At 44.5% G+C, this 17500-nt stretch overlaps 1 protein-coding gene across 1 annotated transcript in view; it reads right to left on the reverse strand.

Moving 5' to 3' along the window:
- Positions 1 to 17500, reverse strand: part of LOC134336594 (unconventional myosin-XVB-like) — a 74121-nt gene that overhangs the window by 7257 nt on the left and 49364 nt on the right. The window contains exon 16 of the mRNA XM_063030916.1: positions 457 to 590. Coding sequence (XP_062886986.1) covers positions 457 to 590 — 134 coding nt within the window. The remainder of the gene's footprint in view (positions 1 to 456; positions 591 to 17500) is intronic.

The raw sequence follows: 17500 nt of genomic DNA on the forward strand, positions 1-17500 counted from the left end.
GGGATATTCGGTGAGAACTTTTGATGCTGGATATCTCCTACTGAATGGATTTCTGCCCATTAATGGATGCTTCTAATGGATATTCTACTGAGAAATATTTTATGCCCTGGTCTTCACTAATCTCTAATCACTAATCTCGTCTAATATTACCCACAGTATGCTTTGTTTTAATAGGATTGCTGCATATTGAGCAAGAATTGCATCTTCCCACCAGGGATCAGTTAGATATATTTTGTTATCAGTGAAATTCCAATAGTCTATTAAATTCATAAGGAAAGCTGTTATGTAGCTTGAATATTTAACAGGATGCGGGGTTTGCATGAATAGAGATATATTACTACTAAAGGAATTCTCAGTGTTAGTCTGCCTTGAGCCATGGAAACAGTACATTGTATCTATGTCATTTCAATTCCACGTTCTTTATATCAATGTAGTCATTACAGCAGATTACTGTACCTTGCCTTCCTCACTTAACACCATCAGATCTTCCTCATTGAATGCCATGATGCATGGAACTGGAATCAAAAATGAGCTGGTCTTTTTCACCACAAAGATATTGTAACCAAACAGAGGCATGGTGTGCACTGCAGCTGAACAGAAAGAGAGAGAACTGTAATATATGAACTGAGCCAAGGAGGCTGAAGGTATCAGGATACTTATGTAGCAGTCCAGTCACAAAGAAGAGACAATCTATAGATGCGGGAAATCCAAACAACACACACAAAATGCTGGAGGAACTCAGCAGGCCAGGCAACATCTATGGAAAAGAGTACAGTCGACATTTCGGGCAGAGACCCTTCAGTAGGACTGGAGAAAAAAAAGTCGAGGAGTCAGACTTAGAAGGTGGGGGGAGGGAAGGAAGAAACACAAGGTGATTGGTAAAATTGTGGGGGTGTGGTGAAGTAAAGAGCTGGGAAGTTGATTGGTGAAAGAGATACAGGGCTGGATAGAGAAGTGGGAATCTGATAGGGGAGGATGTGAGGCCATGGGAGAAAGAAAAAGGGGGGAGGAGCACCAGGGGCAAGGGGCAGGCAAGGAGATCAGGTGATGTGGAATGGTGAAGGGGAGACATTACCCGAAGTTCAAGAAGTCAATGTTCATGCCATCAAGTTGGAGGCTACCCAGATGGTATATAAGATGTTGCTCCTCCAACCTAAGTGTGGCCTCATTGTGGATGGACATGTTGGAATGGGATTGGGAAGTGGAACTAAAATGGGTGGTCACTGGGAGATCCCACTTTTTCTGGTGGACGGAGTGTAGGTGCTTGGCGAAGCGGTCTCCCAATCTACATTGGGTCTCACCAACATACAGGAGGCCACACAGGGAGCACTGGATGACCCCAACAAACTCACAGGTGAAGTGTGGCCTCACCTGGAAGGACTGTTTGGGGCCCTGAGTGGTAGTGAGGGAGGAGGTGTAGGGGCAGGTGTAGCACTTGTTCCAGTTGCAAGGATAAGTGCCAGGAGAGAGATCAGAGGGGAGGGACGAATGGACAAGGGAGTCACTTAGGGAGCGATCCTTGTGGAAAGCAAGAAGTGGGGGGAGGGAAAGATGTGTTTGGTGGTGGGTTGGAGATGGGAGAGGAGAACGTCGACTCAGACCATGAGAGAGAGGTCGCTAGTTCGAGCCTCAGTTGTGGGAGCATGTTAGTGTCCTTGAGCAAGGCACTTAATCACACATTGCTCTAGTGTCTGTGCAAGGAGTGGCGCCCCACACAGACTTCCAATCTGCGCCTTGTATGGCATGAAAACGCCCAACGCAGGAGATGGCAGAAGTTACAGAGAACTGGATGCGGAGGCTGGTGGGGTGGTAGGTGAGGAACCCTGTCCCTGGTGGGTTGGAGGGAGGATGAGGTGAGGGCAGATGTGTGTGAAATGGAAGAGATGTAGTTGGAGGCAGCATTTCTTTGAAGAAGGAGGACATCTCCTTTGTCTCCACCGCATCTACTTTCAGGTTGAGTCTTATCATTCCAGTCATCTTATTTCCACCATGGATATTCAGTCTCTATACATCTCCATACCCCACTATGAAGGCCTCAAAGCTCTCCACTTCTTTCTGGACACCAAACCCAACCAATTCCCCTCCACCACCACTCTCCTCCATCGAGTGGAACTTGTCCGCAATCTCAATAATTTCTCCTTTGGCTCCTCTCACTTCCTTCAAACAAAAGCTGTATCCATGGGCACTCATATGGGTCCAAGCTATGCTTGCAGTTTTGTCAGCTATGTGGAACAGTCTATGTTCTAAGCCTACACTGGTGACCGCCCCACATTTTTCCTACGCTACATCGATGACTGCGCTGGTGCTGCTTCCTGCACCCATGTGGAACTCATCGATTTCATCCAGTTTGCCTTCAACTTCCACCCTGCCCTCAAATTTACCTGGTCCATTTCCAACACCTCCCTCCCCTTTCTCGATCTCTCTGGAGACAGCTCTCCACTGATGTCTATTATAAACCCACTGACTCTCATGGCTACCTGGACTATACCTCCCACTCTGTTACTTATAAAAATGCCAACCCCTTCTTTCAATTCCTCCGTCTTTGCCTCATCAGCTTTCAGGATGAGGCTTTTCATTCCAGAACGAAAGAGATGTCCTCTTTTTTCAAAGAAAGGGGTTTCCTTTCTCCCACCGTCAACACTGCCCTCAACTGCATCTCTTCCATTTTGCGCATGTCTGCCCTCACCCCAACCTCCCGCCAACCCACCAGAGTTAGGATTCCTTTTGTCCGGACCTACCATCCCACCAACCTCTGTATCCAATGCATAATTCTCCATAACTTCCACCTTCTTCAATGGGATCCCACCACCAAACACATTTTTCCCTACCTCCACTTTCTGTTTTCCAAAGGGATCGCTCCCGACAAGACTCCCTTGTCCATTCGTCCCTCCCCACATCTCCCTCTTGGCCCTTATCCTTGCAAGCGGAACAAGTGCTACACCTGCCCCTACACCGCCCCCCCCCCAAACAGTCCTTCCAGGTCATCTATTGTATCCGCTGCTGCCGGTGTATCCGTGAGACCTGACGTGGATTGGGATACTGCTTCGCCGAGGACCTACACTCGGTCTGCCAGAAAAAGCAGGGTCTCTCAGTCTGCTTCCCATTTCCATTCCAACATGTCCTCCATGGCCTCCTCTATTGTTGTGATAAGGCCACACTCAGGCTGGAGGACAACACCTTCACTTCGGGAAGTCTGATCACCCGGCTGTACTTCTACTCCCTGAGAACAGGCAGAGACTGAAGACCGCAGCACCAGTAGTGAGGACCAAGAAGGTTTGGACAAGGGAAGCACAGGAGCACCTACAGGACTGGACTGTATTCAGGGATTTATCTTCGAACCTGGATGAGGGTGCTGCAGTTGTTACTGACTTCATTAAAACCTGTGTGGATGAGTGTGTGCCCACAAAGACTTACTGTACATTCCCAAACCAAAAGCCATGGATGAACTAGGAGGTACATTGTCTGCTGAAGGCCAGATCTGTGGCATTCAAGTCTGGCGCCCCAGGCCTGTACCAGGAAACCAGGTATGATTTGTGCAGGGCTATTTCAAGGGCGAAGAGACAATTTCAAACGAGGTTGAAGGCAACATCAGATGTATGACAACCCTGGCAGGGTTTGCAAGACATTACTTCCTACAAAGTGAAACCCAGTAGCATGAATGGCAGCAATGCTTTACTACCAGATGAACTCAATGCCTCCAATACACACTTTGAAAGGGAGAATATAACTACAGCTGTGAAGATCCCTGCTGAATCTGATGACCCTGTGATCTCTGTCTCAGAGGCTGATGTTAGGCTGTCTTTAAAGAGAGTGAACCCTCGCAAGGCAGAAGGTCCTGATGGACTACCTGGTAAGGCTCTGAAAACCTGTGCCAACCAACTAGCGGGAGTATTCAAGGACATTTTCAACCTCTCACTGCTATGGGCAGAAGATCCCACGTGCTTTAAAAAGGCAACAATTATATCAGTGCCTAAGAATAATGTGAGCTGCCTTAATGACTATCGCCCGGTAGCACTCACATTGACAGTGATGAAATGCTTTGAGAGGTTGGTGATGACTAGGCTGAACTCCTGCCTCAGCAAGGACCTGGACCCATTGCAATTTGCCTATCATCACAACAGGTCAATGGCAGATGCAATCTCAGTGGCTCTTCACACAGCTTTAGACCACCTGGACAACACAAACACCCATGTCAGGTTGCTGTTCATCGACTATAGCTCAGCATTTAATACCATCATTCCCACAATCCTGATTGAGAAGTTACAGAACCTGGGCCTCTGTACCTCCTTCTGCAATTGTATCCTCGACTTCCTAACTGGAATATCACAATCCGTGCAGATTGGTGACAACATCTTCTCGCTAACGATCAACACTGGTACCCTTCAAGGGTGTGTGCTTAGCCCACTGCTCTACTCTATATATACACTGACTGTGTGGCAAGGCATAGCTCAAATACCATCTATAAATTTGCTGATGATACTCCCATTCTTGGTAGAATCTCAGGTGGTGACGAGAGGGCGTGCAGGAGTGAGATATGCCAACTAGTAGAGTGGTGCCACAGCAACGACCTGGCACTCAATGTCAGTAAGACGAAAGAGCTGATTGTGGACTTCAGACAGGGTAAGACAAAGGAACACACACCAATCCTCATAGATGGATCAGAAGTGGAGAGAGTGAGCAGTTTCAAGTTCCTGGGTGTCAAGATCGCTGAAGGCCTAACCTGGTCCCAGCATATTGATGCAGTTATAAAGAAGGCAAGACAGCGACTATACTTCATTAGGAGTTTGAAGAGATTTGGCATGTCAACAAATACACTCAAAAACTTTTGTAGATGCACCGTGGAGAGCATTCTGACAGGCTGTATCACTGTCTGCTATGGGGGGCTACTGCACAGGACCGAAAGAAGCTGCAGAGAGTTGTAAATCTTGTCAGCTCCATCTTGGGTACTAGCCTACAAAGTACCCAGGACATCTTTAGGGAGTGGTGTCTCGGAAAGGCAGCGTCCATTACTAAGGACCTCCAGCACCCAGGGCATGCCCTTTTCTCACTGTTACCATCAGGAACAGCTTCTTCCCCTCTGCCTTCTGATTCCTAAATGGACATTGAACCCTTGGACAGTATCTCACTTTTTTTAATATACAGTATTTCTCTTTACACGTTTTTAATCTAGTCAATATATGTATAGCAACACACATCAAAGTTGCTGGTGAACGCAGCAGGCCAGGCAGCATCTATAGGAAGAGGCGCAGTCGACGTTTCAGGCCGAGACCCTTCGTCAGGACTAACTGCACTCTTCCTTCAGTTAGTCCTGACGAAGGGTCTCGGCCTGAAACGTCAACTGTACCTCTTCCTAGAGATGCTGCCTGGCCTGCTGCGTTCACCAGCAACTTTGATGTGTGTTGCTTGAATTTCCAGCATCTGCAGAATTCCTGTTGTTTGCAATATATGTATACCATGATTTATTTATTTATTTACTTATTTCTCTTCTATATTATGTATTGTGTTGAACTGCTGCTGCTAAGTTAACAAATTTCATATCACATGCCGGTGATAATAAAGCTGATACTGATTCTGATTATATTCTGTCTAGGTAGCCCTCAACCTTTTCCCTCTCTCGCCTTATCTCCTTGCCTGCCCGTCACTCCTCTCTGGTGCTCTTCTCCTTTTTTCTTCTTCCATGGCCTTCTGTCCTCTCATATGAGATTTCCCCTTCTCCAGCCCTGTATCTCTTTCATGAATTGACTTCCCAGCTCTTTACTGCCCCCTCCCCGTTTCATCCATCACCTTGTGTTTCTCCCTCCCGCCCCCTACCCTCTAACTCTGACTCCTCATCTTTTTATCTCCAGTCCTACCGAAGGGTTTCGGTCCGAAACGCTGACTGTACTCTTTTCCATCGGCTGCCTGGCCTGCTGAGTTCATGCAGCATTTTGTGAATGTTGTTTGTGTAGTAGGTTTGTTGGGAGGATATCACTGCCCTCAGTTTCCCACGCCGTTAAGTTGATGTTAATCTTGGAACAGCATGCACGGTGGCTCTTTTCATTCTGGAGTTCTGCAGCACAGAAGCAGCTTTTCAGCCCACCAGGATCAAGCCTTCTACACCAATTCTATTTGTTTGCATTAGATCTGTATTCCTCTATCCCTTTTCTATTCAGGTGCCTCGTAAACACAGTGATTATGTCTGATTTTGGCAGTTCTTCTGGCAGCAGGTTCCGGATGTTAACAATTTTCTCTGCAAATAAAGGTTTCTCCTCAAACCCTCTTTAAATCATCTTCCTCCCACTTTAAACCTATGCCTTTTTGTTATTGATACCCCTATTTTGGGAGCAGTATTCTACCTGCCTTATCTACGGCTCGTGCAAATTTGTACAACTAGGTCAGCATCCTTCTCTGTACGGAAAACAGACCCAGACTATCCAATCTCAGCCTAAAACTAAAGTCTTCCAATATAGATAATGTGCTGGTGGATCTCGGCTGCCCCCTCTCCAGCACGTGTTCAGCACTACGGCTGGACTGAAGTGTGCTCGCATGGGCTTTGTTGTATCCAGAACTCTCATCCAGGAGAATGGTGTCTGAAGGTTGATATCTCCGATATTCGGCCTCTTGAGGAAAGCTAAGGGGAACCCATCAATTTCCCATCCCCTACAGTTTCTACAGATTGTACCATTCACCTTCATTACAGGGACAATTTAGAGCGGTTAATCTGCATAGCTTTGATATGTGGAGGAAACCAGAGCCACGGTCACAGAGAGTGTGGGTAAACACCGCACAGAAAGCACCCAAAGAAGAATTGACTTCGGGAGCTATGGACTACTGTGCTGTGAAGACCCACTAGAGAACAAAATCACTTAAGGACAACAAACTCAAAGGAAAATAACTCCGCTCAACACAGAGTGATATGTTAAAGTTCAAAATAAAACTGGTACAATTTTCTGCAGCCCGCAGAGAGTTGCTGATGTATACCAGTGCCATCTTGTATCTGACAGCAAAATCAGCACAATTGCTCAGTGGGAAATTTACCTGGCAGAGCACTGCAGCTGTTGAATCCATATTCCTGGTATTAACTCACTGTAAGCAGTGAAAACAAGACCTATGGCCTAATCGCCTACACTGCAAAGCCAAAATCAGCTAGCTGTGCTCGTCTCCATCAGTCCATACTGCAGAAATCAATAGTGGCTTGGGTGATCTCTTTTCAGAACAAAATTCAGTCTGCAAGTGTGATCCTGAGCTTTCATTTGACTGTTGCTTCAATTTTCCATCTTATTCTCTTCTTAACTCTGACTTGGCCTTTTATATACACTGCCGTTGTTGGTAACATCACAGAGGGCAATGAGGAGGGGGAGAGATATCAGTTGGTTGAGTAGTATCACAACAATAACCTCACACCCTACATCAGCATGACTAAGGAATTGATTGTGGACTTTAGGAAGGGAAGGTCAGGAGACCATACACCAACCCTCATCAAGGGGTCAGTGGTGGAAAGGGTGAACAGCATCAAGTTCATTTCAGGATTTATCCTAGGCCCAACACATTCAGGCAGAAGGCACGCCAGCAACTATATTCATTAGGAGTCTGAGCTTGGTCACCGAAGACTCTCTCGGGTTTTACAGGTGTGCTGCGGAGAGCACTCTGACTGGTTGCATTATAATCTGGTATGCAGGTTTCAAAGTACAGGATTGCAGGAGGTTGCAGAGTTTTGAAAGTAAAATTTATTATTAAAGTACATATATGTTACCATATACGACCTTGGGATTCATTTTCTTTCAGGAATTTACAGGAAAATAAACAAATACAATAGGATCTATGGAAAACTATGAATAGATTTTCTGGCGGCCCAATTGATTCAGGATTGAGAGAGGAGGCAATTCACAGATCTGTGAGGGATTAAAAAAAAGGAACATTTGCAGGATTTCAGTGTTTTCCAGCAGCCCAGTCAAATAGTGATTCATGATCAAGGGCAAATAAGAATGAGCTATGGGCAAGTGGAGTGGCCATTGTATGAGTAGGCTAGTGTTAGAGTGCGGAGGCCTTATCTCATCAGCCTTCAGCAAGAACAGGCGTGGGCGAGGTACGTAACTGGTAAGTTTCCTCTTCATTCTTCCTCTGTTAGTACATACAGCAGGGTCTGTGTTGTGTTCTTTGTGTGTGATGTGGGAATTCCGGGAGACTGATAACCACATCTGCACCAGGTGCATCGAGCTGCAGCTCCTTAGAGAACATGTTAAGGAACTGGGGCTGCAGGTTGATGACCTTCGGCTGATATGAGAAACTTGGAGGTGATAGATAGGAGCTACAGGTAGATAGAGGCAGGTACCTGGGCAACTGTCAGGAGAGGGAAAGGAAACGGGCAGCCAGTGCAGAGTATCTCTGTGGCAGTTCCCCTCAATAATACGTATACCGTTTTTGATACAGGAGTGGGGTGGTGGGGTGGGGGGAGACTTGCCAGGGAGAAGCCACTGTGACCAGGTCTCTGGGGCTGTGGCTCAGAAGGGAAGCTGGGAGAAGAGGCCTGCGATGGTGATAGGGATTTCCATAGTTACGGGAGTAGAGACGAGATTGTGTGTACACGATAGGTATGTTGCCCTGCAGGTGCCAGGGTCAGGGATTGGGTCCACAACATAATAAAGGTGGGGGGAGGGTGAGCAGCCAGAAGTCTTGGTACATATTGGTACCAATGACATAAGTAGAAAGAGAAGGCGGTTCTGCAGAGAGATTTTAGGGAGCTAGGTAGAAAGCTGAAAAGTAAGACCTCCAGGCTAGTAATGTCTGAATTGCTGCCCATGTCACATGCCAGTAAGGGTGCGAGTAGGATGATTTGGCAGATGAGTGCATGGCTGAGCAATTTGTGCAAGAGGCAGCATTTCAGATTTCTGGATTATTGGGATCTCTTCCGGAGAAGGTATGACCTGTACAAAAGGGATGGGGGACTACACCTGAACCCAAAGGGGACCAGTGTTCTTGTGGGCAGGTTTGCCGGAAGATGTAGAATCGTTGTGAATAGAGTTAAGAAACTGCAAGGGTAGAAACTCCCTGATGGGTGATACAGACCTCCGAATAGTAGCCAGGATGTGGGGTACAAATTACAATAGAAGATAGAAAATGTATGTCAAAAGGGCAATGTTATAGTCATGGGGGATTTCAATATGTATGTAGATTGGGAAAAATCAGGTTGGTGAGAGAAAGTTTCTCGAATGCCTATGAGATGGCATTTTAGAGCAGCTTCTGGTTGAGCCCACTGGAGGATCAGCTATTCTGGACTGGGTGTTGTGTAAGGAAATGGATTTGATTAGGGAGCTGAAGGTAAAGGAACCATTAGGAGCCAGTAATCATGATATGATAGAATTCATCCTGCAACTTGAGCGGGAGAAGCTAAAATCAGGTGTATCAGTATTACAGTGCTGGAAATGGAATTACAGAGGCATGAGAGAGGAGCTGGCCAAAGTTGATTGGAGGGGGACACTAGCGGGGAAGGTGGCACAGCAGCAATGCCTGGAGTTTCTAGGAGCAATTCGGAAGGCACAGGATAGATACATTCCAAAGAAGAAGTAGCATTCTTAAGGTAGGATGATACAACCATGGCTGAAAAGGGAAATCAAAGCCAATATAAAAATGATAGAATAGAGCAAAAAGTTATTTATTTATTCATTCAGTGAGATGCAACTCAGAATAGGCCCTCCCAGCCCTTTGAGCCACACCGCCCAGCAATCCCTGATTTAATGCTCGCCGAATCACGGGACAATTTACAATGACTAATTAATATAGCAACCGGTACATCTTTGAATTATGGACAGAAACCCATGCAGTCATGAGGAGAACATACAAACTCCTTACAGGCATCGGTGGGAAATGAATCCGGGTCGCTTGTACTGTAAACTGTTGTGTGAACCAGTGCGTTGCTGTGCTATCAATGACTTGGATGATGGAACTGATGGAACTTTTGTGGCTTTGTGCTCAGATGATAGGAAGAGAGGTGGAGGGACAGGTAACGTTGAGGAAGCAGGGACTTAGACAGATTAGGAAAATGGGCAAATAACTGACAGATGGAATACAGTGTCAGGAAGTATAAGGTCATGTACTTTGGTAGAAGAAAAACGCATAGGCTCTTTTCTAAACTGGAAGAAAATACAAAAATTTGAGGTGCAAAGGTTAACTCACAGGTTGAGTCGGTAGTAAGGAAGGAAAATGCAATGTTAGAATTCTTTTTGAGAGGTCTAGAATATAAAAACAAAGATGTTCTGGTGAGGTTTTATAAGGCTCTGGTGAGGCCTCTCTAAGAGTATTGTGACTGTTTTGGCCCCTTATCCAAGAAAGGTTGTGTTGAAATTGGAGAGGGTTCAAAGGAAGATCACAAAAATAATTCCAGGGTTATCATATGAGGAGGATTTGATGGCTCTGGGCCTGTACTGACTGGGATTTTGAAGAATGTGGAAAGGCCTATATAGAGTGGATGTGGAGAGGTTGCTTCCTTTGGTGGGGGAATCTAGGACCAGAGGGCACAGCTTCAGAATAGATGGATGCCTGTCATAATGGAATGAGGAGGAATGTCTTTAGCCAGACGGTGGTGAATCTGTGTAATTTGTTGCCATGGGCGGCTCGGGAGGCCAAGTCATTGGGTGTATTTGGGCGGAGCTTAATAGATTCTTGATGTCCTGGTGTGAAAGGTTATGGGGAGAAGGCAGGAGCATGGGATTGAGAGGGAAATGGATCAGCCATGATGAAATAGTGAGCAGACCCCTATTTGTGAGCTGAATGGCCTAATTTTGCTCCTATCTCTTAAGGTCTTGTAAAGACTGACAAACAACTCACACGCAAAAGAAGACGAATTGTGCAAATTATGCTAATGAGTTGTAGAGTCCTCAGAAGTCAGTCCACAGGTTGTGGGTCCAGTTCAGAGTTGTGATGAGTGAAATTATCCAGGCTGGATGGTTGAGGGGTAATAACTGTTCCTGAACCTCGTGGTGTGGGACCCAAGGCTTCTGTACTTCCTGCCTGACGGTAGCAGTGAGAAAAGAGCATGACTTGGGTTCTTGATGTCGGACGCTGCTTTTTTGTGGCAGCACTCCATGTAAATGTGCTCAATGGCGGGCAAGAATTTGCCTGTGATGCAGTGAGCTGTATCCACTGCTTTTTGTAGACTTTTCTGTTCCCAGGCATTGATGTTTCCATACCAGGTTGAGATGAAATCAGTTAGGGTACGTTCCACGGTGCATCTACATAACTTTGTCAAAGTTTTAGATGACATGCTGAATATATGCAAACTTCTAACAAGTAAAGGTGTTGTCATGCCTACTTTGTGATAGCACTTGCGTGCTGGTCCAAGGACAGATCCTCTTGTATGATAACCCCAAGGGATTTAAAGTCACTGACCCTCTCTACCTCCGATCCCCTTGTGAACCTCTATCTTATTCCTCCTGTAATCAATAATTGCCTCTTTGGTTTTGCTAACGCTGAGTAAGAGTTTGTTGCTGCGGCACCATTCAACCAGATTTTCAATCTGCCTCCTATATACTGATTAATCACCACCTTTGATTCGGCCCACAACAGTGGTGTTGTCAGCAAACTTAAATACAGCACTGGAGCTGTGCTTAGCCAGGCAATCGTAGGTATAATGTAAACAAAGCAAGGGGCTAAGCACGCAGCCTCGTGGTGCACCTGTGCTGCAGGTGAGTGTGGAAAAGATGTTTTTCACAAAGCAACTGGGGTCTGTAAGTGAGGAAATTGAGGATCCAGTTGCATAAGGAAGCATCCAGGCCTAGGTCTTGGCACTCAGTGCTGAGTGGATGATAATGTTAATGCCGAGCCCCTTGTCAATGAAATGCATTCTGATGTATGAATCTTCATTTTCCAGGTATTCCTGAGCTAGGTTGTAGCTGTGATCCAGCTGGGGGGTAGCAGCATCCAGAACCGGGTTGTAGACTCCACCAGCTCCATCACAGGCACGAACCCCACCATCAGCGAGGACACTTTCAAGATGATGCCATCCATCAGTAAGGACTCTCATCACCTGGCACATTCTCCCTTCTGGTAACTATCATCAGAATGGAGATGCAGGAGATTGACGAGCCACAGCTTCTTTCCCTCCTCTAGCGGGTTTATGAACGGTCCACATTATTCCTTTTCTCGTACAGTTTATTTTTGTAACTTGTGATAATTTTACATCTTTACACTATTGCTAAAGCAAAACAACAGGTTTCACATCATCTAACCTGGCGACAATAACTTTGATTTTGACTATTTTGTGTGTACAGAAAAGTCCAAATTAAGCTGGAGCAACAACATCTCACATGTCTGAATACAGACCTCAGGACTCAACACCAAATTCAATGATTTAACACTCAGTGCAGTAAGTTTAGATAGTCCTTCCAGTTCTTATCAGAATCTGCCAGTTCTAATGAAAGCTTATCATTCTGTAACATTAACTCATAAGAAGAATATAAGAAAATACAAGGCGTTGGTTTCATCAAGACAGATTTGGTATTCACCATGACAACGGCTGATTTTGGGTAGTTGCAGGAGGCAGGTAAGTAGGTGACTGTCAGGAGAAGGAAGGGAAATGGGCAGCCAATACTGAGTACCCCTTTGGCCGTTCCACTCAATAATAACTGTACCGTTTTGGATACTGTCCAGGGTGATGACCTATCCTGGAATGCCACAGTGACTGCATCTCTGGCACTGTAGCTCAGAAAGAAAAAGGGGAGAAGAGGACTGCAGTAGTGATAGGGAATTCCACATTTAGAGGAGTAGACGTGAGATTCTGGGATGCAATAGACACCGGGAAAGTACGTTGCCTCCCAGGTGCCAGGGTCAGGGACCTGTCGGATCCGGTCCACAACATTCTAAAGGGGAGGGTGAGCAGCCAGAAGTCGTGGTGCATATTGTCAGCAATAACATACAGTAGGTAGGAAAATGGAGGAGATCCTGAAGAGCAAATTTAGGGAGCTAGATAGAAAGCTGAAGAGTAGAATCTCCAGGGTAGCGATCTCTGGATTCCCCAGAAGAGCTCCCAATGATCCCAATCTCTGGATTGCTACCTGCGCCATGTGCCAGTGAAGGTAAAAATAGGTTGATCTGGCAGATGAATGCATGGCTGACGGCCTTGTGGAGGAGGAAGGATTTCAGATTTCTGGATCATTGGGATCTCTTCTGGGGAAGGTATGACGTGTACAAAAGGAACAGGTTACATCTGAACCAGACGTGGACCAATATCCTTGTGGATAGGTTTGCTAGAACTGTTGGGGGGGTTTAAAACAGTGTTTCCCAACCTTTTTTTAGCCCAATACCTGCCTAAAGCACTTTCACACTTGCCAATGCATCTTCATTCTCGCCAAAGCCCCACTTAGGCACTTCTGGCATCCTCATAGTGTAGAAGCATCTCTACCATATTCAAGCATGAGAAAAATAATTCTGCTTTAAATTTTTAGTTGTCTTTACCCCTAGCTTACACAGTACCCTTGTGCTATACAGCAGCTTTAATATCAATGTGATCCTTGAGCTTGCTGGTTTTTATCAGGAGTTGAAATGTCTGGTTCAAGCTGTGACAGCAAAAGCCTTAAGTCTTCATGTGTAACAATGTCGAAGCGGTTTCTGTTTTTTGTGACTATGTGGTTCACTGCACTGAAACGCCACTTCTCCACATAGGAGTTCAATCTTGTTTCCCAAGCTCTTGTCAACTTTGAGCAAAAATTCAACCACAGTGTCAAAAAGATGAAAAAAAACGCTTTAAGCAGCAGTCTTTTGACAGCAGTTTGAAGAAGCAGGTGTTCAAATTTTTCATCAATATCTTGGCGTAGCTGGTGAAATATTCTACTATTTAAAGGATGAGCTTTAATTTTGTGCTTGAAAGAAGTCACTAGCTGAGGTCTTTGGCTGTGAGATGTTGACGATGAATTACAAAATGTATTGTAAACAGACTTGGAATTTCTTTTTTTGTAAATGCCACTAAAACCAGTATGGCGACCTGTCATATATGGTGCCCCATCTGTTCCACAAAAAATCATGTTCCTAATTGGAATACTTTTATCCTCGGTGTATATTTTGAGCTTGTTGTAGGGTCGGATGAGATTGCAGAGTTTCAGACGCGTTGTAACGAAGAGTGCTCACTGCCTGCAGAGCGAAGGTTCTTCCTGTCTTCCTGGGCCTCATCCTTCTTTTTGGAAGTGCTTGCTCTACTAAAGGTTGGTCAGGTCTCGAGCCTCAATTTGGGGTGTCACTTATTCCCCCCCACCCACCAAGAATCTTGAGCGCCTCCTGATGACTTCTTGTTCCCCTAATGTCCCCATTGGGAGTCACTGGTTTAAACTACTTTGGCAGGGGATGGGGACCGGTGTGATAGGGCCGTTGGTTTACAAAGAGAGGTATTGTGTAGTGAGTCTGTTAGGAAGAACAGACAGATTATCGCACACAATTGCAGCTCATAGGCTGAGTTGCAGTGTAAAAGGAGGACAAAATAGAAAAGGATGACAAATACAGGACTGAACATGATATATTTGAATGCACACAATACATGGAATAATGTAGCTCTTGTAGCACTGATAGAGAGTTTCAGGTATGACATTGCGGGTATCACTGAATGACGGCGGAAGGATTATCGTTGGGAGCTTAACATCCAAGGATACACAGGCAGATAGGTGGGTGGGGGAGGTGGTGTGGCTCTGTTGGTTAAAAAAAAGAAATCAAATCCTTAGAGATGTCAGAGGATTGGAAGAGTTGGGTAGAGTTGAGAAACTGCAAGGGTAAAAAGACTCTGATGGGAGTATATGCAGGCCTCTCAATAGAGACGAGGATGTGGGATACAAATGGATTTCAATATGCAGGTAGATTGGGAAGATTGGTTTGTTGCTGGATCCCAAGAGCAAGAATTTGTAGAATGCCAATGAGGTGGCTTTTTAGAGCTGAGTGCTGAGTCCGCTGGGGGTTATTCAGGATTGGGTGTTGTTTCATGAACCAGATTTGATTAGGGAGCTTAAAGTAAAGGAACCCTTAGATAGTGAATAGAATTCACCCTGCAGTTTGAGAGGGAGAAGCCAGTTGTATCAGTATTAGAGTGGAGTAGAGGGAATTAAAGAGGGATGAGAGAGCTGCTGGCCAAAATTGATTTTAAGGGGACACCAGTAGGAATGAAGGCAGAGCATCAATAGCTGGAGTTTCAGGGAGCAACTTAGAAGTTGCAGGATAGATCCCAAAGAAGTAGTAGTACTCTAAAGGAATGATGACACAACCATGGCTAACAAGGTAAGTCAAAGCCAACATGAAAGCAAAAGAGAGGGCATATAATAGAGCAAAAATTAGTGGGAATTTAGAGGATTGGGAATCTTTTAAAATTCAATGGAAGGCAACTAAAAAAAGCCCTAACAGGGGAAAAGATGAATTATGAAGATAAGTTACCAAAAGTTTTTTTCCAATATAAAGAGAAGAGGTTCCGGTGACATCATTGTCCGGAATAGCAGCTTAAGTCAATAGCTCCTCTGGAAAAACGCATATTTTGCCCCGATAATCCATCAACTATAAGATCTTACAAAAATATCTGAATTGATACAGAAACTGAAGGAATATTCCAAAGCAAAAGGAATATTAGAGCAAGAAAATATTAAATTCCAAACCCCGTACCCTGCTAAACCGAGAGTATTTTACAAAGGAGGGATACAGCCATATCAGATGGTGGAAGAGGTGACTACAGACTTGAAGAACAGAGGGCTGGCCATTAGCGTGGTCAGACCGAGGGAAAGTCTGGCTGAGCAGTTATCCGGATCTGCTTGGGAAATAGTAAGAGAATCAAGAAAGCAGGGGATGGGAACAGGATGAGAGAAGGATATTAGGAAGAGACTGAGTTCTCCGAGGACAGCCCTCACCTCCTCCAGAAGAGCCATAAGGTTTGGCTAACTTTAAAAGTGCTGATAAACTAAACAGAAGCAAAAATAGACGGTATTATACCTATCTCAAGAAATGCGTATTATAATGTGGATTTTATATTACTCAATTTTTAAAAATTCATTCATTCACTCCTTTTTCCCCACCTAAACAACAATATACAGGGAAATCATTTGCGTAATGGACTTGGTTTTTTTACTTACTTTTATAGGTACTGCAGCGGGGACCCTAAACTCACAGGTAGGAGGGGATATCCCCTATGGCTAGACGTTTCTTCTAGCTCAACCCAGGGTCATCTAGAGACCCCAGCCTTGGAATCACACCTTCGTTACCTTTTTTTTATTATTCACTTTTCTTAGCTCTTATTTGTTCAGGGAGTAGATCGATTAAGTTATATCCTGCAAATTTCAATGATATACTAACAGATAAATACACATGGCTAAGGACAAAGTAAAATTCATTTCTTTTAATGTTAATGGGCTGTTAAATCCAATCAAATGCAGTAAAATTCTATCAAAAATGAAAAAAGGAACAAGCCCATGTACTATATTTACAAAAAAATCACTTGTGATAATGAGCATGGAAAATTAAAGAGAATGGGCTTCACTAATTTGTTTTTCTCCTCATATAAATCATGACATAGAAGAGGATTTAAAAACGCAAACACGAGGAAATCTGCAGATGCTGGAATTTCAAGCAACACACATAAAAGTTGCTGGTGAACGCAGCAGGCCAAGCAGCATCTCTAGGAAGAGGAATTTAAAAACGCAAGCATGAGGAAATCTGCAGATGCTGGAATTTCAAGCAACACACATAAAAGTTGCTGGTGAACGCAGCAGGCCAAGCAGCATCTCTAGGAAGAGGAATTTAAAAACGCAAGCATGAGGAAATCTGCAGATGCTGGAGTTTCAGTCCTGACAAAGAGTCTCGGCCCAAAATGTCGACTGTACCTCTTCCTAGAGATTCTGCCTGGCCTGCTGCGTTCACCAGCAACTTTTATGTGTGTTGCATAGAAAAGGAGTCACTATTCTCATCTCAAGCAAGCTAAATTTTGAAAAGTATTTGAAATGGGAGATAAGGAAGGCAGATATATTCTGGTAAGGGGGGATATAGACGGAAATCCAGTTACTTTATTGAATATATACACACCCCCAGGAAGTGATATTAGTTTCTTCCAGAAAATTACTAATATTATGGTAACAGAAACAGAAGGTCTCTTGATATGTGGGGGAGGCTTAAATTTACAATTACAACCAAAGTTAAGACACTTCCAGTAGAAAAACTTATGAAACAAAGTCCTTACATAAGAAAGTTAACACTCTTTTTGAGGATATTGGTTTAATTGATATATGGAGGGACCTTTTCCCCGACAGAAGGGATTACACTCCCCGCATTCCGTATATACAAGAATAGACTATTTCATAACATTTGGAAAAGATAGAGACAAAATAATCACCTGTGGAATTGGGACAATAGATGTAAGTGACCATGCACCTATATATTTATCTGTTGATTTTGACCTACAACCAAAGAATACTGTTTGGAAACTAAATTCAAATCTACTCAATGATCCCTATTTTAAGGAACAAAATAAAAAAGAAATTGGTATTTACTTAGAACTCAATGATAATGGAGA

The sequence above is a fragment of the Mobula hypostoma genome, chromosome 22, assembly GCF_963921235.1.
Source record: "Mobula hypostoma chromosome 22, sMobHyp1.1, whole genome shotgun sequence".
NCBI lineage: Eukaryota > Metazoa > Chordata > Chondrichthyes > Myliobatiformes > Myliobatidae > Mobula > Mobula hypostoma.